Source organism: Notamacropus eugenii, chromosome 7 (genome assembly GCF_028372415.1).
Source record: "Notamacropus eugenii isolate mMacEug1 chromosome 7, mMacEug1.pri_v2, whole genome shotgun sequence".
Classification (NCBI taxonomy): domain Eukaryota; kingdom Metazoa; phylum Chordata; class Mammalia; order Diprotodontia; family Macropodidae; genus Notamacropus; species Notamacropus eugenii.
This window is the reverse complement of record NC_092878.1, coordinates 38,965,822-38,988,945: the sequence shown is the minus strand read 5'-3', so window position 1 is coordinate 38,988,945 and position 23,124 is coordinate 38,965,822. Positions and strand designations below refer to the sequence as shown.

The 23,124-nt window shown below is 35.1% G+C and overlaps 1 protein-coding gene across 2 annotated transcripts in view; it reads right to left on the bottom strand.

Moving 5' to 3' along the window:
• The window catches only part of LOC140513412 (cation channel sperm-associated auxiliary subunit beta-like), a 257,769-nt gene that overhangs the window by 151,192 nt on the left and 83,453 nt on the right, over positions 1–23,124 (bottom strand). For both annotated transcript variants that reach the window (XM_072623090.1, XM_072623091.1), the window contains 4 exons: positions 15,812–15,878; positions 15,509–15,555; positions 14,929–15,081; positions 5,636–5,788 (listed from right to left, as the gene is read on the bottom strand). In XM_072623090.1, coding sequence (XP_072479191.1) covers positions 5,636–5,788; positions 14,929–15,081; positions 15,509–15,555; positions 15,812–15,878 — 420 coding nt within the window. The remainder of the gene's footprint in view (positions 1–5,635; positions 5,789–14,928; positions 15,082–15,508; positions 15,556–15,811; positions 15,879–23,124) is intronic.

The following is a 23,124-nucleotide window of genomic DNA, read 5'->3' as shown; positions in this document are numbered from 1 at the left end:
CTGAATTTCCGAAAAAGGAACTGAGGAAGGGAAGATTTAGTTTCTGGTTATATTTAAGTAGGGCTGGTAGAAATAAATTGAGGTGTCCCCATATTAAAGTTTTGTTGTCTATTTCTCCTTATAATTCATATAATTTTATATAATTTTCATATAAAAGTCATATAATTCTCCTTATAATTCCCAGATTTAGAAGTTATACCTTTGGGTATATATGCTAAGTATTCAAGTAAATTCATTATCTTTCAGGAATACAGTTTTTCTCTGTCATTTTTAAGTCTATTTTCTGTTGCTTTGTCTGAAATAATAATTGCTGCCCACTAATACTTTGTGCTCAGATGAGGCATAATAGATCTTGATTTAACCCCTTAGTTTACATCTGTTTGAGTCTTTTATATTTCAAAAGTGTTTCTTGCAAGTGCCATGTTGAATTCTGCTTTCTAATCCAGTCTACTAAACTCTTCCATTTTATGGGTGAGTTCCTCTTATTCATATTAATAGTTATGAAGGCAAATTGTTTATTTCCATGCATTCTATTCACTTATACTTTTTCTTCTCTACACTCCTTATTCCCTCTTTATCTTGAGTTATCATCCTTTGTATCTTCCCCCTTTTAAACATCTCACATTATCCTCTCTCCAAGTTTAGGGTTTGGGTTGGGTTTTTTTTGTTTGTTTTGTTTTTTTGCTTACAGTTAGTCCCTTCCCTCTTTTTTCCCTTTTATTGTCTTCCTCCTGTCTATGTCCCTGGTATATTGAATATATTTCTTCAGCAAATTATATGTGTGTGTATTTATGCTGCTGTGTACATTGTTTTCTTGGTTCTCCTTATATCGCGATCAATTCATATGGATCTTTCTGAGCTTTTTTGCATCCATAATTCACATCATTTCTTACAACACAGTGATCTTCTATTACATGAATGTGCCACAATTCCTTTGTCCATTCTCCAATTGATGGGCATCTATGTTGTTTCCAATTTTTAGCTATCAAATAAAGTGATACTATAAATCTTTCAGAGTTTATAGAGACTTACTTCTTATCAATGACTTTCTTTTCTTGCCTATCAACAGTCTCTGGTTCAAAGGGTATGGACATTTTAATCACTTTATTTATATAAGTCCAAACTTCTTTCCAAAATGGTTGTGGAATTTCATGGGTCCCTCAACAATGTATTAATGTGACTATCCTTCCACAACCTCTCCAAATAAACTGTTGCCATTTTTATTACTTTTGCCAGTTTGCAAGGTATGAGGTAATACCTTAGGGTTGCTTTGATTTGCATTTCTCTTGATATCTGGAGCACTCTTATCTAGTTCTGAATACTTTGTAGTTCCTCTTTTGAGATCTATTTGTTCAGAACATTTGATCACCGATTTATTGGGAAATGACACACATACATATAGATATAGAGATAGAGATATATATACACATAAATGTATACATATATAGATACACACATATACACACATGTATGTATATACATACATATAGATGTATGTATTTGAGATAGATATAGTTTCTATATCTTGGACACCAAACTCTGATCAGAAAAAAATTGATATAAAAGATTTTTTTCCTGTTAACCACTTCCTTTCTTTTCTAGGTGCCTTATTTTGTACAGAGGCATTTCAGTTTCAAGCAATCAAAGTTATCTATTATATCTTTCCTAATTACCTCTATCTCCTACTCATAACTGTGAGAGATATATGATCTGCTTCTCTTCTAATTTTTTATAGTGTGGTATTTAATTTTAAGGTCATGAATCTATTTACTGAGGAATATAGTATAAGTTGCTGATTTAAGTCTAGCTTCTGCCAGACTACTTTCCAGTTTTCCCAGTAGTTTTTAATCAAATAAGGAATTTTGCCTAGATAATTTATATTTTTCACTTTATCAGACACTACTATTGAGTTCTATTGTTCTGAATATTCCTTGTTCTCTTGTCCCATTGTTCTGTCTTTCTATTACTTAATCAATACCAGTTAATTTTGAAAACTGCTGTTTTGTAATATAGCATGAGGTCTGGAAGTATTATCCCATCACTTCATCTCCAATTTGAAAAAAAAATATTTTTATAAAGTTCTGTTTCTTCAGTATAATTTTCCTGATAATGTAGTCAGGAAAAGCATGTTTAATACTTCTGTTTCTCTTCATTTTTTTAGGTTTTTATGCTCTGAAGTATGACAGGTTTTTTTTAATATAGATGCCATGCAATGCTGAAATATGATTCTTTCTATTTTTACTAACTGCTCATCAGAAATCCAGCATATCTTAACTTTTCTAAAATTCAATCCAGGTCTTCAACTACTTGATTATGTTTTAGTTAGATTTATCTACAGCTTAAGTAAAGGGGCTTATTGAGGCCTCTCACAGTTGTAACTTTACTGTCTACTTGTTTCTAAAATTTTATGAATTTTTTTCTTATGAGTATTTGGATACTATGCCACTTAATTCATAAATATTTAGTACCGATGTTGCTTCATTGTCAATGGTGCCTTCAAGTATAATGTAGTTTCACTGTTATCTCTTTTAATTATATTTATTTTTGCATCAGAATGAAGTAGAACCAGAACAATTTATACAATGAGCACAAAACTGTACTACAGTGAATTTGCTTAAGTTTACACGCAAACATAGAGTAATGGTATTCAAAAGTCTTACAGTATTAATATTTAATATTGCCAACCAATTTTTGTCTGTGTGGTAGGTGTCCAGTTGGTTGAAGCAATAAGGCGCCCTGGTGATGAAAGGGGAGTGGCATGTATCAGATAAATCAAGTTGCTACCTCTGCAACATTCTCTCACACCCTGATGGAAACAACCCAAGACCCTCAAGCCAAGAGTCCTAGAAATAAAATCCTAGTGCCCATTAGATGACCACTTCTTCTTCAAGCCTGGCCTTGGTAAACATCACTGAAGATAGCAATGGCTGTGGAGAGGGGGCATATATCCCCAACATCTACAGAGCAACTACAACTCACAGGACAGGCAAGCCAGCCTGGCTGAAGCAATGAGGCACTCTGATGGTGAGATAGTAGATAAGATGCCACAATGAGGCACTTTTTCACTGATCAAGACAACACTTTGTTAATACCTATATGTAGGGCATTCAAGTTAGGACCTTTTGTTGTTTTGTTTTATTAAAAATGCCTCTGATTGAATAATATGATTAAGGAGGACCTTTCTCACCCATTGATGGGCCTGCCCATTGTGGGAAGTGTGATTAGGAGAATTGTTTTGTAGGAGTCCCAAGTACCTTTTGTTTTTTCTATTGAGGCACTGAAGGTGAGGTTTTACTTTGGGGTTTAGTTTTTGTAAGAAGGTTTGAGTGCCAGATGAGGACTCTAGGAAGTCACTTAAGGAGTCCCTTGGTTTTGAAAACCCAAATGTCAGTGCTTCCCTCTCTGGTTAACTATGGTCAGACAATTGGACTGTCTATTGAATTCAGGCAGAGGAAGCCATGTCTGTTGATCTTTGATTACTTTGGTGTTTATTGACTGGAAGTGTTTGTTTGCCCAGATGGGGACTCTGGGAAGTCACTTAAGGAGTCCTCTGGCTTTGAAAACCCAGATCCTGGTGCTTCCCTCTCTGCTATGGTCAGACAGTTGGGGTTCAACTGTCTGTGGAATTCAGGCAGAGGAAAACATGTCTGTATTTTCTTTGCATTTCTCTATATTTTCTTTGAAGTTCAGGGTACTGACTCCCCTGAACTAGGTGAGTGATATATGTGCTTGGTTAAAGGAATGATACATGTGATTGATTAAAGTGACTGCTAACTCCTTGAAAGTTGCTTTCCTTTTATAAATTCAATTCTAGGAACCTGTGATAGCATACCCCCCTATGTATGTTCGGATGCTTACTGTTACGCTATGTACCACATATGCCTGCTAATGAAGTGGGCCAAGACTGTATTCCTCAATTAGGACAGAAACTACAAAGAGATGGGGGGAAACCCTCTTTATTGCAATACAGTAAAGGAGGAGTTCTGGATAGTTGAAGAATATCACTATTTGCTATAGCTGAGAAAAGTGGGTTGGCCTTCAGTGTGCATGATCACACCCTTCTGACAATTAAGAAATGTGAACTGATTTATTGGCTTCAGCTACATCTAATAATTTTTGGCTAGAAAATCAGAATCACTGCAATCAGGACTATCCAATTAGTGTTCCCCTTTGGGGAAATTAAATCAACTTTAATTTAACCAGGAGAGACAAGGACAGAACTGTCCCTCGAGTTGGGGCTCAGCCTAAATTGATTACTGTTTATAAATAAACAAAATAGATGTCTCAGGGGTTAGTTGAAAGGGAATCACAGTATTAAGGTTTAGACAAAATGGGGAATAGGGTCAATCACAGAGTAGAATCAATTATTAAATGGTACAGCATAATTTTAATTTCCTCATTGGCATGTGTTTGCAAATCAAACCACAATTACCACCTCCCCTGAGAGCCCAGTGGAGACAAACTAGGGTCCTAAGCCCAAGAGCCCTGAGAATAGTAGTACCCCTCAGATCACCAACCTCACTTCTAACCTGGTCCCACAGTCATCACTAAGAAGGTGCTCACTTTTCTCACCAACACCAATACCAACTACTTACCAACTGGCACCAAAAAGCAGTTAAGATCAGGAACTCTAAAAATGGCAATGCCCCCCAGATTACCAATGCTGATTTCAACCTAACTCAACCATGACCTTGGGAAGCATTCCCTTATAGATTTAAACTGCTTTTCAGATGCTGATGCCATTCCTCCTCAACAATCACAGCCTGGCCTATAGCCTGGCAAGTGAAGAGACAAAAAAAATAATAATAAAGTTTTTAACAATAATGTTCTTGTTATTACCAAATGATATAAAATAAAAAACATATATGAATATCAGTGGAAATTAAAATGAAGAAGAAATATTACAATCTGCTTCTGCCAATTCATCTTAAAGACCTTTCAACTTGATATGGCTGGAAACTATTTTTGTTGTCCCCCTCAATAAAATGTAAGTTGTTTGAGAACAGGGGCTATTTCCACATTTTTATTTGCATTTCCAGCACTTAGTACAGTGCTGTGTGCACAGTAAACATTTTTAATGAAGTAGTTTTTATTCATTTATTTATTCATTCAATAGTTTTAAGAAATCTTGAATTAGTGGTGACAATTAACATTATTTTGAAATTTTAAGTGTTGATCTTGAGTATGTGGGTACACAGATCAGTGTAGGTTAGATAAGTAGTAAAAGTCTGTGTGGAGTGGCAAAAACATGCCCATCATTTGGTGCCATTGTCATTCATAGTTTTTGTTTTTTATAGAATCTGACTCAAAAAACTAAGAAATTATGAAGGCTATGTTCGAGTTTCAAATTCCAATTGGCAAGGATAAAATGTGGGTGACATTTCTCTAAAATTCCAAGTTCTTTCAGGGATAAAAATGCAGAGTAGGAGAGCCTATTCTGATGTATATCAACCCCAGGAGCTCTATCCTGGGGACAGTTTTTGGGAATACTGATGCATTGTAAGGGTTAGGGGTATCCAAATACTGCCTCTGATTTTTTTTTCTTCAGTGAATCTTCCAGAAGATTGACTGAGAGAAGGAGTGAAGTGAATAAAACACATACTCATTAGCTCAAGAAAATTTCATAGATACCTACCTGATTTCCATAAACATATAAAAAATGACTCCCAGGATGGAAATTCATTCCAGTAACAGTATGAAAATCCTCAGGGAAAACAAAAGATGGATATCTCAGATGAGTCACTGGATTGTTATTTTTGATTTCTCTCACAACAACGAAAGAATGTTCCTAAAAAAAAAAAAAAGGAAAAATCATGGAGATTTTTCTGCCACTTTGATTCATTCCTCACTTCATTCCCTCAAGGATATGTTACCATGCCATGAAAGTTATTCTGGGTTCTTAAAAAGCTATAGTAGCAGAGTATAACTTGCAGCAAGTCCTATCAGTTTTGAAAGTTTTAAATATTACTACTCTGTCCATCATTCAAGAACATATCTAAATGTAGGGAGGTTCATCTATGTGGGCAAAATTGTTCAGAAAGTGTTTTTCTTCAGCTACACAAATCACAAAACCATTCCCTTAGACACAGAGAACTTATGATCCGTGTTGGTGGAAGCATATTTCTTTAAAATTGTTTAACAGGGGAGCAGGGCCAAGAAGGAAAAGTGAAGAACTTTTCCTGAGCTCTCCCAACACACCCTTTCCACAACAATCTAAAAACACACCAAACCAAAATCTGAGTGAAAAATCCAAGAATGAGGGAAAAAATGGAAACCTGTATGGAAGCATTGAATAAAGGGCTTTTGAAGCATAGATTAAAAATTGATTGGAAACTAAATAACATAATCTTAAAGACTGTATGGGACAAAGAACAAATCAGAGAAACAACAATTTCATGATAATGATAGCAATGAGACAACATAGAGAAATTCACAAAGGATAAAATGGACAATTTTGATTTCATAAAATTAAAAAGTTTTTGCGCAAACAAAATCAATGCTGCTAAAATTAAAAGAAAAGCAGGAAATGGGAAAATTTTCATAATTTCTTTGATAAAGCTCTCATTTCTCAAATATATAGGGAACTGAACCAGATTTATTTATTTTTATTTATTTATTTATTTTTAAATTTTATTTGATTATTATTATTTTTTAATGTTTTACAATCACTGCCATAAAATTTAGATTTTATCCCCCCCACACCTACTCCCCACTACTCCCCTCCCTCCCCATGACCGCATAAGATTCTGTACAGGTTCTACATATACTTTCCTAATGAGTACATTTTCACTATAGTCACGCTATGTAGTTGAACTAAAATAAATGGAAGAAATCACATAACAAATCAAAACATGATACACAAAAACACACACACATAAACATGATGTGCTGCATTCTGTGAATGACTTTCATATTTATTTCTCTAGTGTGGCTGACCAGATTTATAAGAATAAGAGCCATTCAGCAATTGATAGTGTTCAATGAGTATAAACAGGCAGTTTTCAGGGGGAAACAAAGCTATTAAGAGCTATATGAAATGTTCCAAATCGCTAATAATTAGAGAAATGCAAATTAAAACAAGTCTTATCTACCACCTCCCACATATCAGACTGGCTAAGATGACAAGACACTTTTGTGCTGTGGTGCTGAAGAATATTTTTGACAGTCCCTTGGAGAACAAGGAGGTCAAATTGGGCAATAATTCAAGAAATTAATTCAGGCTATTCAGTAGGCCAAATACGAAAAAACTCTGATTTTGAGAAAGACTGAAGGAAAAAGGAAAAGGGAACAATAGAAGATGAGATGTAATATTATGATAATTTCCGTGATAATATCATGGAAACAACAAACTTGAACTTAGGCTTCAAGAGACTGGAGAATAGAAGAACCACAGAGCTGGACATGACTGAATGACAACAATAACAACAACAAAGATGACAGAAAGGAAAAATGACAAATATTGGAAGGAATGTAGGAAAACAGATACACAATGCAATGTTGGTGAAGCTATAAACTAGCCCAATGATTCTGGAGAAAAATTTGGAAATATTTCCCCTTTCACCCAGAAATAATATTGCTACATCTATACCCCAAACATCAAAGGAAAAGGAAAAAGATTCATATGTAAAAATTATCTATAGCAGCTCTTTTTGTAGTGGCAAAGAATTGGAAACCCAGGGGATGCCCATGAATTGGAGAATGACTGAAGAAGTTATGGTATATCAATGTGATGGGATACTATTGTGCTGTAAGACATGATGAAAGAGATGATTTTCAGAAAAACCTGTGTTAACTGTTGACAAGTGAAGTGAGTAGAATGGGGAGAACAATTTATACACAGCAACAGCAGTATTGTAAATAATAATCAGCTGTACGAGGTCTAGTAACTCTGATCACTACAATGATCAACCACAATTTCCAAAGGACTTTTGATGAAAAATGCTATCCACTTCCAGAGAACTGATGGACCCAGAATGCAAATTCAAGCATATTATTTTTCTCTTTCATTCTTTTTCCTGTGTGTTTTTTTTCAGAACATTAGTAATGTAGAAAAGTATTTTTGCATGATTTCATACATATAATGGGTTTTATAATTTTGCTATCTCAATGGGTGGGGGAAGGATGGAGGGGAGAGAGAATTTGGATCTGAAAATAACTATAAAATTGAATTTTTAAAAGTGTAAAAATTATAAGAATAATATTCTTTAAAATTCCAAGGAAAATATACAAAGTTTAAGATAGGGAAATGTCAAATTTTGTCCAATGTACTCTGCATTTATTACTCTCTATTATGTCATGATTTAGTTAGCCTGTACCTAACCCCAAAATATAATGAAAAAATTCATGAGATTACACATTTTTTTCTTATTTTTATTTCCATTACCACCACTATCCAAACACAATACTTTGGGACAGGAAATGCTTGGCTATACCAATGTGACAAAACAATCATCTCAATATAAAGATAAACTTGAATCTGAAATTTTGCTTTTAAATCTCTTTCCTGTTGTCAATTAATTGTATTATTTTAATTAGGCTAAGATAAGAAGGTACTGATGCTAAACATGGCCATAAAAAAAGAGGCCTTTTCTAAGTGGTCTTTGTAGGACATAAGCCATTCTAGCTCAATCACTCTTGAAATTTTTCCTTCCCACATTTAATAACTTGGTAGACTGGACTCTGGTCCTCCAGGATAATCCTAATAGCTGGAATGATTTTTTTCTAAATTATCCTAATCTCTATATGATACTTTTATAAGTGCCTAAAAATGGAAATGATGATCACTGCGAGCCAGTATAGGTTTAACAAGAACAAATTATGCCAGATTATACCCATTCAATTTTTTTACACAGTTGCAAAATCAGAAGAATAGCATAAGCACACAATATCTGAATTTTATGAAGTCTTTTATTAGTTCTCCATATCCTTACAGACAAGACAGAAAACTCTGGACTGAATTATAGTATATTCAGATCGATTTGGAACTAGTGGGTTTCCCAGCACTTAGCATAGTATCTGGCACATTGTTGTTCAGTTGTTCAGTTGCCTGACTCACTGTGACCCCGTAGACTTGTGCATGAGGTTTTCTTGGCAAAGATATTACAGTGGTTTGCCTTTTCCTTCTCCAGTATGCCCCCATTCTACAGAGGAGGAATTGAGGCAAATGTGCTTAATTGCCCAGGGTCACAAAGTTAGTAAATGTCTGAGGCCAGATTTTAACTCAGAACTTCCTGACTCCAGACCACTGCACCCCCTGGCTGCCAGGCACATAGTAGGTGCATAATAAATGTTTATTGACTGAATGATTAGAATGGTATGATAATATACACAAGTTGAGAAATACAAAGCACATACAAAAGATGGAAAGAATTAGATAGTAACATGATGATTGTAATGATAATATAAGTATTTCATGGATTGATTTCATCAATGAAAATATCTACCCAAAGTTTTAGGTAGCTGGTGATCAGGTAGAGAGTAAGTTGTTATGGCCACTTTATCTCTGCCTGGCTACCTTCTGAATATGAGCCATTCTAAATTTACCTATGATTCTCCTTGAATGGCACACATACAATTTATCACTATGCCAATTGCTAGCTTGGTAATGCCTACTCAAGCATATGCTCTGCTGTCACATATAACTTATGAGATGGGAGGGTCAGTGCCATGCCATAATGAGGGACAAATGGAATTTAAGTAAAGGGATAAGGATAATAACACAGACCTAAAAATATCCTGCAATATTCCTCAATAAACTGAACTTGAACCAGACCACTATCACAGACAAAGTCCATCCAGGCATAGCATACATAGATTCATAAAAACTTAAGAACATTTTTAATATTTGTCACCATCCCAAGTCATCATCTCCAAGCTATATGGAGCATAAAGCTTTTAAGATAGAGAGACAACAAAAGAACTCAAAATTGTGGAGAAGTTAAGTTGTCCTATCTGCTAATAGAGTTGTACTAAGTATCCTTTCAAAAAATCTACAAGGGAGATAAGTTTATATTATAATGTTTCTATTCAACTACACAAAGCTGTTATTTCATGCACCCATGCAATAATCCATAGAACGTTAAATATTAAATAGCAGGATAATGAATTGTCTCCTGACGATTTCTATATGAACTCTACAGGGGAAAAAATGAGCATCATGAGATTGAGGTGATGAAGAGACTGAAAAGAGAACCTTTGCAGGATAATAATGAACAATTATAATTATTTTGTCTTTGAGTCAATTCAGTCAAATCTGACTCTTCATGACCCTATTTAGGGTTTTCTTGGCAAATATAGTGGAGTGGTTTGCTATTTTCTTCTCCAGCTCGTTTTACAAATGAAGAAACTGAGGCAAACAAGGTTAAGGGATTGCCCACAGTGAGTCTTTCTGTCTCCAGTCCCAGTACTCTATCCACTTTACTCCCTAGCTACATAATAACAATAATAAATTGATTTACATTTAGACAGGGTTTTTCTCACAATAAAACTGGTCTAAGACTGATGGTATAAATATTATTCCCTTTCTACAGCTGAAGAAACTGTGACTTGAAAAAGTGAAATATTTGCCTATGGTCACGCTATGAAGAAGTAAAACAAATGGGATTCAAACCTTGATCCTCTTGGAACAACAATATGGTGCTTTAAGTTTTACAAAATATTTTCTTTACAAAAACTTTATGAGATGGGTATTAAAAATTTGTTGTTCTCATTTTAAAGATGAGTTTAATTTCAGAGAAGTAATGTGACTTTTGTGAGGTCATGTATTTATCAAATGTGAGAAGTATAACTCAAATTCAGGGATATTTAAGCTATAATTCCTGCATTGTTTTTATTATAATATCACAAAGACGCATTAATGGTTTAATATAAGGATAAATGGAAGTTTCTAGCACAATGTCTAAGGGAATTCTCCTTGGTCTTTTTCTTTTCAACATTTTCATTAATGATTTGGATAAAAGTATACATAGCATGTTTATCAAGTTGCAAATAACAGAAAGCTGGGAGCAATAGCTAATATGTGGGATGACTAAGTCAGAATCCCAAAGAAATGTCAAAAAGAAGTGAATTGACTTATGTGAAATCTCATAGAGATAAAGTAAAAGTCCTCAATTTGACTTTTGAAAAATCAGCTGACCACAGCAATGTAAATGAAAAGACCAAAAACAATATAATGAAAAGTGAATGTCACAATATCACAAAGGAAAAGCATGGCCTTTAAGAAGAGACGTGAGAAAATACTCCATTCCTTTGCAGAAGGGAGAGGTCTGTGGATATGGCATGTAGCATATATTTTCAGATATTTTGCAACTGATTTTCAGTGCATCAACTGAAGAACTCCACAACGTTAGCTAGGGAGAAAAAGAAAACTTAATTGGGAGATATCACTGCCTTAATGTATTTTAGAGTTGTCAGGTTGAACTAGATTTGTTTTCTTGGCCTTAAGAACAACAAAAATTGGATCAATGTGCCAAAATTATGAGAAGACAGGTTGAGGTATGACCTAAGAAAAAACTTCCTACAACTAGAACTCCCTAGAATGTCAATGGTCTGCCTTAGTAGACAGTGAATTCCAATAGAGATTGAATAAGACTTTGGCAAGGATGATCTTTTGTTTGGTCATTTCAATCATGTCTGACTCTTTGTGACCCTAGTTGGGGTTTTCTTGGCAAAGATACTTGGGATGGTTGATCATTTCCTTCTCCAGTTCATTTTACAGGTATGAAAACTGAGGCAAACAGGGTTACAGTGACTCTCCCAGGGATACACAGCTAGTAAGTGTCTGAAACCAGATTTGAACTCAAGAAGAGGAGTCTTCTTGAATTCAGGTCCAACATTCTATCCACTGTACCAACTAGCTGCACTAAGTATGATCGAGTTTGATTCAATTGTAGGAGAGGGTTGGATTAGATGATTTCAAGTTCTTTTTTTTTTTTAAATTTATTTATTTTTTATTTAACTTTTAACATTCATTTTCACAAAATTTTGGGTTCCAAATTTTCTCCCCTTTTGTCCCCTCCCCCCACCCCAAAACACTGAGCATTCTAATTGCCCCTATCACCAATCTGCCCTCTCTTCTATCATCCCTCTCTGCCCTTGTCTCCATCTTCTCTTTTCTCCTGTAGGGCCAAATAACTTTCTATACCCTTTTACCTGCATTTCTTATTTCCTAGTAGCAAGAACAGTACTGGACAGTTGTTGCTAAAACTTTGAGTTTCAACTTCTCTTCTTCCCTCCCTCCCCACCCCTTCACTTTGAAAGGCAATCAATTCAATATAGGCCATATCTGTGTAGTTTTGCAAATGACTTCCATAATAGTCGTGTTGTATAAGACTAACTATATTTCCCTCCATCCTATCCTGTCTCCCATTACTTCTATTCTCTCTTTTGATCCTGTCCCTCCCCATGAGTGTTGACCTCAAATTGCTCCCTCCTCCCCATGCCCTCCCTTCCATCATCTCCCCCACCCTGCTTATTCCCTTCTCCCCCACTTTCCTGTATTGTAAGACAGGTTTTCATACCAAAATGAGTGTGCATTTTATTCCTTCCCTTAGTGGAATGTGATGAGAGTAAACTTCATGTCTTTCTCTCACCTCCCCTCTTTTCCCCTCCACTAAAAAGTCTTTTCCTTGCCTCTTTTATGTGACATAATTTGCCCCATTCCATTTCTCCCTTTCTCCTCCCAATATATTTCTCTCTCACTGCTTGATTTCATTTTTTTAAGATACGATCCCATCCTCTTCAATTCACTCTGTGCACTCTGTCTCTATGTGTGTGTGCATCTGCGTGTGCGTGTGCATGTGTGTGTGTAATCCCACCCAGTACCCAGATACTGAAAAGTTTCAAGAGTTACAAATATTGTCTTTCCATGTAGGAATGTAAACAGTTCAACTTTAGTAAGTCCCTTATGACTTCTCTTTGCTGTTTACCTTTTCATGCTTCTCTTCATTCTTGTGTTTGAAAGTCAAATTTTCTTTTCAGCTCTGGTCTTTTCATCAAGAATGCTTGAAAGTCCTCTATTTCATTGAAAGACCAATTTTTCCCCTGAAGTATTATACTCAGTTTTGCTGGGTAGGTGATTCTTAGTTTTAGTCCTAGTTCCTTTGACTTCTGGAATATCCTATTCCACCCCCTTTGATCCCTTAATGTAGAAGCTGCTAGATCTTGTGTTATCCTGATTGTATTTCCACAATACTTGAATTGTTTCTTTCTAGCTGCTTGCAATATTTTCTCCTTGACCTGGGAACTCTGGAATTTGGCCACAATGTTCCTAGAAGTTTCTCTTTTTGGATCTCTTTCAGGTGGTGATCTGTGGATTCCTTGGATACTTATTTCGCCCTCTGGTTCTAAAATCTCAGGGCAGTTTTCCTTGATAATTTCATGAAAGATGATGTCTAGGCTCTTTTTTTGATCATGGCTTTCAGGTAGGCCCATAATTTTTAAATTGTCTCTCTTGGATCTATTTTCCAGGTCAATTGTTTTTCCAATGAGATATTTCGCATTATCTTCCATTTTTTCATTCTTTTGGTTTTGTTTTGTGATTTCTTGGTTTCTCATGAAGTCATTGGCCTCCATGTGTTCCATTCTAATTTTGAAAGAACTATTTTCTTCAGTGAGCTTTTGAACCTCCTTTTCCATTTGGCTAATTCTGCTTTTTAAAGCATTCTTCTCCTCATTGGATTTTTGAACCTCTTTTGCCAGTTGAGTTAGCCTATTTTTCAAGGTGTTATTCTCTTCAGCATTTTTTTGGGTCTCCTTTAGCAGGGTGCTGATGTGCTTTTCATGCTTTACTTGCATCTCTCTCATTTCTCTTCCCAGTTTTTTCTCCACCTCTCTAACTTGATTTTCAAAATCCTTTTTGAGCTCTTCCATGGCCTGAGCTCATTGGGTGGGCTGGGATACAGAAGCCTTGACTTCTGTGTCTTTCCCTGATGGTAAGCATTGTTCTTCCTCATCAGAAAGGAAGGGAGGAAATACCTGTTCACCAAGCAAGTAACCTTCTATAGTCTTATTTTTTTTCCCTTTTCTGGGCATTTTCCCAGCCAGTGACTTGACTTCTGAATATTCTCTTCACACCACTTTGCCTCCAAATCTGCCCAGCCAGTGCTTGGGGTCTGAGATTCAAATGCTGCTTCCCAGCCTCAGGTCTTTTGGCGGAGGTGAGGCTGCTATTCAGTGTAAGATTCAGTTCAGGTGCTCAGGTGGGGGCAGGGCTGCCACACACGGGGCTCAGTTCCTTCAGGGGGTTTATGCAGAGACCTTCAACAATGGATCCTGGCTCCTGTCTCCTTGGGGGAGACTGCTGCCTCCCAAGGGGGCCTGAATTATGGGGGCACCTCACTCCCCTCTTGGCAAGCTGAGAAGACCCTCTCACCAACCTTTGGGGCCTGTGGGTGGAGGGACCTGCGTGGTCACTGGAGATTCCATCCTTGGAACCTGCTCGGATCTGCTCCTCTTAGTGCCATGCAGCCAAGGCAGGGCTGGGCTCGGCTCCGGGTCCGGGTGCAACGGACCTTTTGCAAGAGGTTTTCAGGGCTCTCTGGGACAGAAATCTCCTCCACTCCATTGTTCTGTGGCTTCTGCTGCTCCAGAATTTGTTGGGAGTTCTTTTTTACAGATATTTTATGGGCTGTGGGTTTGGAGCTAGCGTATGTGTGTCTTTCTACTCCACCATCTTGGCTCCGCCTCTCAAGTTCTTTCTAATTCTAAATTTCTGATTCTAGGTAGACAATGTCTAAAATACATTGTGTGTGTAGGATTATTGATCTTAATTCTGCAATTGTAATTGTGTAATTGCAATTCAACTATGTAATATTGCCATGAAGCATAAATTTAAACTTGAAAATGATCTTGTGAATTTTCATTGCTAAGAGATTTGCCAAGAAAAAAAGAAAAAGAAGAAAGAAATCATCTTGAGGTTACAGAACATACCTTTTTGTAATAAAGGTAGATGGCATTTTTCAATTCATGGTCAATAAGAAATGACAACAGTTGACCCTGATATCTTCTCCTACCTCTTCTCTGGGAGGGGCGGCAAGCTTTCCATTTACTAAATGGAGCAGAACTAAAAAAACAAGTATCCATCTACCAAATAAAAAAGGAAATAAAAGTTAGAGATACACTTCATATAAAATGCCCTATTCGATATCACCAGCCTTATTGGTCTGTGAATTAAACTACTGTTCTATTGTGTTCTAGTTTGATCCTGAAAACATGGGTTATTACTAAGCCTAGTTGTAAATATGAAGTGAGTCCAATGAGTGTTGTGGATTGCCTCTCCATGATGGAAAGCTAGTTAGCATTTTATTAATATCTTGACACATCTAGTTAGTGCTTTACTAACATCTTGACACATTCTTAACCTCAGTAATGCAAAATTTTCATAATTAGAAACAAAGAATGATAAGCTTTCTAATCAGGAAAGCTGAAATTTTTCTCAGTTAAGGGTGGTCTACTTTTTAAAAAGCATTCACAACCAAACTTCTTACCTTCTTTTAAGGCAATAGTTTACCTGACTAATGGTTCTACTTTTCTCAAAGGTGATAGCAAGGTAATCATCTGAAAATAAGAAAGTGATAAATTATAAGTATGCTGTATACTTCCAAAGGTTATGGGGTTCAAGTAGTTAATGCATTTTGGATTATAATTTTTTAAGCTTCAAAACTATCTTACAATACTTACTCATTAATAGATATTATTCAAGACTTTAGAAGATTATGCCAAGTAGCTGAAGCACAGCAATACATCATTATTATAAACTCTTATTTTTATTTAGATTATAATGTATATACAAATTTATTTGATAGAAATTTACCTTCAAAATCTTCTTGGTTAGCTAAACACAATTCTTTATACCATAGTCTTGCTGAAACAAAATCTTCCTATTAAAAACAAAAAGAGAACATATTTTGCAGTTACACTGTAGATTTAAGAGAAGAAACTGACAAAATTATTAAAAATCGTCCAAAGATTTATTGAAGAACTGGGATGAGAGGAGACAAAAATATACCCAGAAAAGAAAAAGGTATAGAAACTGGACAATATGAAATAAAAAGATGGAAGAGGCTAAATAAGAGATAAAATTACTGAGACAGGTTTTGGGAATGGCCCATGCCTACCTAACATTTTCTTGAGGCAACTAAAATCAATTGCTATTACATGTCTAACAAATTGGCTAAAAATATATCTTTTGTTCCTTATTTCTTTAAAGTGTGGGCCCCCCTACCCATGTTCCTCAAATGCAAGGCGCCTTTATGGGCCCCAGGACCAGTTTACCATTAGTATCACTTCAGGATTCTATTAAAAACTCTTTGAAAACAATATGTAAAGTAACTTTTGTTTTAGTTCCACCATGGATAATAATTACTTGCATGTCTATTCTTTCTTGATACTCTTCACAACAGCCTTTTTAGATAGGAAGTATGATTTTATATATATATATATATATATATATTATACAGGAGGGAAAAAAAAGAATGAGAAAGGTTGGATAGCTTGCCCATGGTCTCACAAGCTAATCGGTGTCATATCCAAGCCAAGGTCACCTGGCTATAAATCCTATCCCTCTGTCCTATGTCTCTTTGATCCCATACAACAAAAGTAATCTTTTCCTATTTTGGGTTCTAATAGTCCTTTGTTTATCTCTTAGGACATATGACCTTATGCCCTATAGTATAGAAGCTAAAGTATATTTGAGAAAGGGTTGTATTCAAAGTTAAAAGATCTAGGTTCGAGTCATGGCTCCACCACTTACTAATTGTGTGACTATAGGCTTGTCACTTAAACATCTTGAGCATTAGTTTCTTCATTTGTAAAATGGAGACAACAATATTATCCTAGTCTCCTATATAGAAGGCTTATATAGATCAAATTTCACATATGTGTGTGTGTGAAACCATACATTCTATATTTCTAGAATATATAATATAAAAATATAATTATAAAATTGCATGTACATGCATAATTTGGAGACAAAATGTATACAGAAAAGATAATATGTAAGGAGACACAATATATAATACATCCATCACATATGTGTATGTATATATAGTTCTAGCTGTAGTTACATATTTTTTAGTTTATCTGTAACTATCATAATGTCTTCCCTAGCTTACCATAATTGTTTGTTGAATAAATAAATGATGAATAACTTTTTGATTTCCAAATGAAACTATTAAAGGTCATTAATGGAGAACATGGTACTTAAAGAACTTTAAAAATAAAACAAAAACATCTTTGTTGGATGATGTGGACCCCTTGGTAAAAAGCTAATCTCAATGATCCCCTGTACTCTAGTCATTTCATAATTATTCTCCTGTGCGAAGTCGGGGAGAAAGCATTACGGGGGGGATTGTACATCTGAGCATGTGATGTCATCCTATTAGGTAATTGTTATGTTTCCACAAATGGTAGTTTGGAATATATTTTGAAGGACACATTTGAGTTTTATTTTCATCATTTACTTTGTGTGACCCTGTATAAGTCATTTAACCTCTCTGAACCTCAATATTCTCATCTATGAAATTGGAATGACAATATTTCCTGTGCCTATGTATCTCATACATTTATGTGCTTTGTAAATATGAAGTATTACATATGTGTGAACTGTTATGTTATCATCATACATACGTAATTTTATAATGGTACTAAGTAGATGAGAGGAAGAAGAATGGAGTGTGCCTGGTTTCAGAGTCAAGAAGACCTGCAATCAAGTCTAGCCCTATGACTCATACTGTCTGTATCACCCTGAGAAAGATGACTAATATCTCAATGCCTTGGGCAACTCATTGACTGAGTTAAGGAGTTAATTAGGAATCACAGGGAGCCCTAACTTTGGTATTCTCATCAAAAACAAACAAAAAATAAATGAATGTTTTAAAAAAAAATAGTTTTTACTGAGCCATTCATCTGTGACCAATATTGTACTAGTTAAGATGGGGATGGAAAATACAAGATATGCTCTACTGCTCCTGTCCTGTTCTGGATTGTCTGTGCCTTAATAAGAATCCTAGAGTAGTCTAAATGTTTCTTTCCTCAGTGTCTTTATGTCAAACATAACCAGTAAGTAGACTGTATTAAAAAAATAGGATTGGGAATACTGGAATATGGGCATCTCTCTTTTATAATTCATTAATGCAAAATGGGTAGATAGATGTCTGGATTCTTGTAAAAATTAGGGAAGGTTAAGCTGAGCCAATGCAAATAAAATGACAGTATTACCTAAATTAATATACTTTTATTCAGTGCCATACCAATTAAATCACATGGAGAAACAAAAGGTCAAGATTATCAAGGGAATCAATGAAAAGAAAAATTGAATAGTATCTGATCTCAAACTATACTACAAAACTGTAATTGTCAGAAACAAATTGGTACTTTGGAAGAAATAGAGAAGCTGATCTGGGTGGAATAGATTGGGTACACAATACGCAAAAGTAAATGAGCACAGTAACCTAGGAATAAACCCAAAGATCCAAAGTACTGGGGCAAGAACAAAACAATTGCTTGAGCAGTCTGTCATACTGACAAAAAAAGCTGTTAGGAATAAGCTCAAAATGTGAACATGATTTAGATACAAAGAGTGACAGAGAAGGACACAGAGACAAGATTGCAGAGAAAAGTCAGAAAGTTGCCTGGACTCTCTTCAATTTCCCATCAAACAACTTTAAATCAAACCTCCAAACTAATTCTGGAGTGACAGAACGTACAAAAGGACAGGGTGAAACAATTTTCCAGTCCATGATAACTTAGAAGGACTGCAGGAAAGGTCTGTCTTACTTCAGTAAAAGGGGAGCCCAGTCCAGCACAGGGAGTATCTGGGCAAGCCTAGTCCCAGGACAGATTAGCAACTGAGGCTCTAGTCACAACTCAGCAGGCCAGCAGCACAGAAGGCCAACCATAAGGCCTCTACCACCAATAAGAGGGAGCTCAATTAAAAAAAACGAGACTATCAAAATTGGTTTTATACATAATTTGGGAAAACAAAGTATTAAAATATTTTAAATGTCAATAAATAAAAGGTTTTTTACAAAAAAAAGAATTTTATGTATACTAGGGCAGTTAGAAGGAGTATACACAGACAGAGGGTGTAGGGGGTTAAGTTTCATGGGTGATATAAAAATATTAAGAGGTAAGAAAGAGGATTGAGCTGGGAGAAGAGGGAAATGAGATGTAAAATGAAGAAAATTTTATTTCATGAAGAGGTGTAAAAGTCCAATTACAGTGGAGGAAAAGAAGAAAATGGGGCAGTGATCATTGCTTGAACCTTATTCTCATCAGATTTGACTCAAAGAGGAAATAACATACACACTCAATTGGGGAGAGAAATCTATCTTACCCAATAGGGAGTAGAAAGGGAGGGGGACAAGAAAAAGGGAGGGTCAATAGAGGGAGGCAGCAGTCAAAAGCAAAACTGTAGTGAGAAGGGACAGGGTGAAAGGAAAAAGAGAGAGAAATATAAATGGGGAGCAAATAGGATGGAGGGAAATACACAAATATTCATCATAATTATGAATGTAAATGGAATGAACTCTCCCATAAAATAGAAGTGGATTGGAAAGTAGGTAAAAATCAGAATCCTACAATATATTGTTTACAAGAAACACGCTTGAAAGAGTGAGATGCACAAAGAATAAAAGTAAAAGGTTAAAAGTAAAAAGCAGAATCTATTATACTTCAGTATACCTATTATACCTCAGCATTTTCACTGTACTTCAACTGAAGTAAAAAGAAAGCAGGTGCAGCGATCTTTATATCAGACAAAGCAAAAGCAAAAATAGAGACAATTGAAAGAGACAAGAGAAGAGACTATATCTTGCTAAAATGTACCATTGACAATGAAGTAATATCAATATTAAACATAGATTCACTAAATGCTAAAACAACGAAAAGTCTTTAACTGTCTTTTGATTTTTTTAGTATTTTATTTTTCCCCAGTTACACGTAAAAACAATTTTTAACACTCATTTTTTTAAATTTTGATTTCATAATTCTCTCCCTTCCTCCCTCCTCACCCCCCCCATTCACTGAGAAGGCAAGCAATTACATGTAGGTTTTATATATATGTGTGTGTGAGTGTGTGTGTGTGTGTGTGTGGTCATGCAAAACATTTTCATAATAGTCATGTTGTGAAAGAAAACAGACCCAAAAAAATCAAGAGAAGTAAAGTTGTTTTTTTTTTAAGTATGCTACAAACTATTCAGACATCAACAGTGTCCATCACAGCACCTACAGGTGGTTCAGTTTTCCAGCCACACAGGGTTAGTTTCAAACAATGCAATAAAGTTTTTTTCTCACAATTCCTATCATTGAATAATTACATTGTCAGGTATATATCACACTACCTAGAAGGTTCACAATGGACTAGTTCTGAGAAGGGAGATTTACATGTCACCAAAGTACCCAAGAAAATTTAAACATTAACATCAAGTCCTATTTAACAGAGGAATGGAATCAAACAGAGTAGGCAAAAATAGAAGGTTAGGGGAACAGAGTGTGCAAAAAGGATAGTCTCAGATGTTTCAAGTAGTTGTCTGATCCCTAGATATCTTTTCTTGGACAACATGCTTTATCCTCAGGACAACTGTAAATAGGGCTCTGGTTCTCTTGTTCCAAATCTCAGGTTCCTAGATGATTCTGATTCTTCAGTTTTGAAACTGCAGAGAATTTCAGTCTATATTTCCCTTGTTGTTTCTATCCTTACCTAAATCCTGTAACTGATATAAGAATCTTTTCAAAATTTATGAGGGTCTGACTGAAATGAACTCTTCTGCCTTTTAAATTATCAGCTACTTTTTAAAAAATTGGGAAAATAATTTCACTTCCTTTAAAATCCAATTAATCCTTAATACTACCTTCTTAACAAACCATACTTGAATAGTCTGAATTTCCATGGTAGATAAATTTGGAAGCCATCATCATCATATATATATATATATACGTATATATATATGTATATATATGTATATATATGTGTATATATATATATATATATATATATATATATATATATATATATATTTCTCAGAGAAAACAGTCTAATTCCCCTATCCCATTTAATAAGAAAGCTTTTACATTACACCTTTATTACCTTGTCTAATCATTTCTCTCTTAGGAGGATATCAGCCCTATGTTATATTTTGGTCATAAATATAATTGTGAAGTATTCACACTTGAATCCCATTATAGTAACAGAGATGTTCCAGTATTGATCTATTATTTAATAAATTTAATATTGTACTTACAAAGCTTCTTGATTAAAGAAATTTACTATAAAAGCAAGAAGAGGGACATAGCTATAATAATGCAATATATCATAACAAGAGGAAAAAACTCCCTTACATCTATTTGATTCCAGGCATGAGTCATATCTGACGCTGTAGTTATAGTGTGTCAAAGCAGGATGAACCAGACGAAAATTTTCCTTTCAGAAAGGAAAGAGTACAATGGAGAAATAGTGTTAAGGGAATTCTACCTAGGTTTTGTTCAAGGTCATCCCCAAAACATTTCCCAGGCATAGACATTCACCTTTAGCATTTCCTGCCATTTTTTTACTCTTGGCTCCATGACAATTCAGACAACTGTCCCTGTAATCAAAACTCAAAACACCAATAAACTGCAGTCTCAAGAATTTTTACCTTAAATAGCAAAATTTCACTAATCACAACAGGGTGTCTCCAAAATATTTTGATCCTATCTATTGTCATATTGAAAAAAATGCTCTAAATCACTACTGAGAGAAATGCAAATTAAAACTATGATTAAAACTGTCAGATTGAGTAAAATGACAGAAAATGAAAATGACAAGTGTTGGAAAAGATGTGGGAAAATTAAAACACCAATTAATGTACTCTTGATGAAGCTGTTTACCTATTTGGAAATTTGGAACTAAGCCCAAAGGGCTATGAAACCATGTACACACTTTGACCAAGAAATATCACTATTAGATCTGTATCCCAAAGAGATAAAAAAATGAAAAGGGTATATGTGTACTAAAAATATTTATAGCAGCTCTTTTAGTGGTGGCAAAAAATTGGAAATTGAGGGGATGTCCATAAACTAAAGAATGACTAAACAAGTTGTTGTATATGATTGAGATGGAAATGATGAGTAGGATGCTCTCAGAAAAACATGGAAAGACTTGCATGAACTGATGCAAAGTGAAATGAACAGAACCAGGAGAACATTGCATACAGTTACAGCAATATTGTACAATGATCTACTATGAATAACTTAGCTAGCCTTAGCAATACAATGATCCAAGACAATTCTGTAGGATTTATGATGAAAAGTGTTGTCCATCTCCAGAGAAAAAACTGGTTGAGCCTGAATAAAGATCAAAGATACTTTTTATTTTTCTTGGCTTTTTGGCTGTGTTTTCTTTCACAGCATGATTGACATTGAAATGTGTTTTACATAACTACACAAATATAGCATGTCAAATTGCTTCCCTTGTCAATGGTGATGGGCAGCGGTAGGGGAGGAGAAGAAAGAAGAAGAAGGGAGAAAACTTGGAACTCAAAATTTGATCAAAAAGAACGTTCAAATTGTTTTCACATGTAATTGAAAAATTTAAATACTGAATTAAAATTTTTAAAGAAAGAAGAGCAAGGAATAGCTTACCTGTCAGATCTATGAAGAAGGGGAAGAATTTATGATGAAAAAAAGAGACAGAGAACATTATGAGATATAAAATGGATAATTTTGATTACATTAAATTTAAAAGGGTTAGCACAAACAAAACCAATACAACCAAAAGTAGAAGGAAAACAAAGAGCCGGGAAACCATTTTAACAGCAAGTACCTTTGATAAAGTTCTCATTTCTTAAATATATAGGAAAACCTGACCAAATCTATAATGTTGATAAATGGCCAAAAGATATGAACAGGCAGTTTTCAGATAAAGAAATCAAAGCTGTCTCTAGTCATATGAAAAAATGCTCTCAATCACTGTTGATTAGAGAAATGAAAATTTAAGCACTCTGAAGCACCACTTCACAAGTATCAGATTGGATAATATGACAGAAAAGGAAAATGATAAATGTGGGAGATGATGTGGTAAAATTGGGACACAGAAGCACTGTTGGTGGAGTGGTGAACTGATTCAACTATTCTGAAGTGCAATTTGGA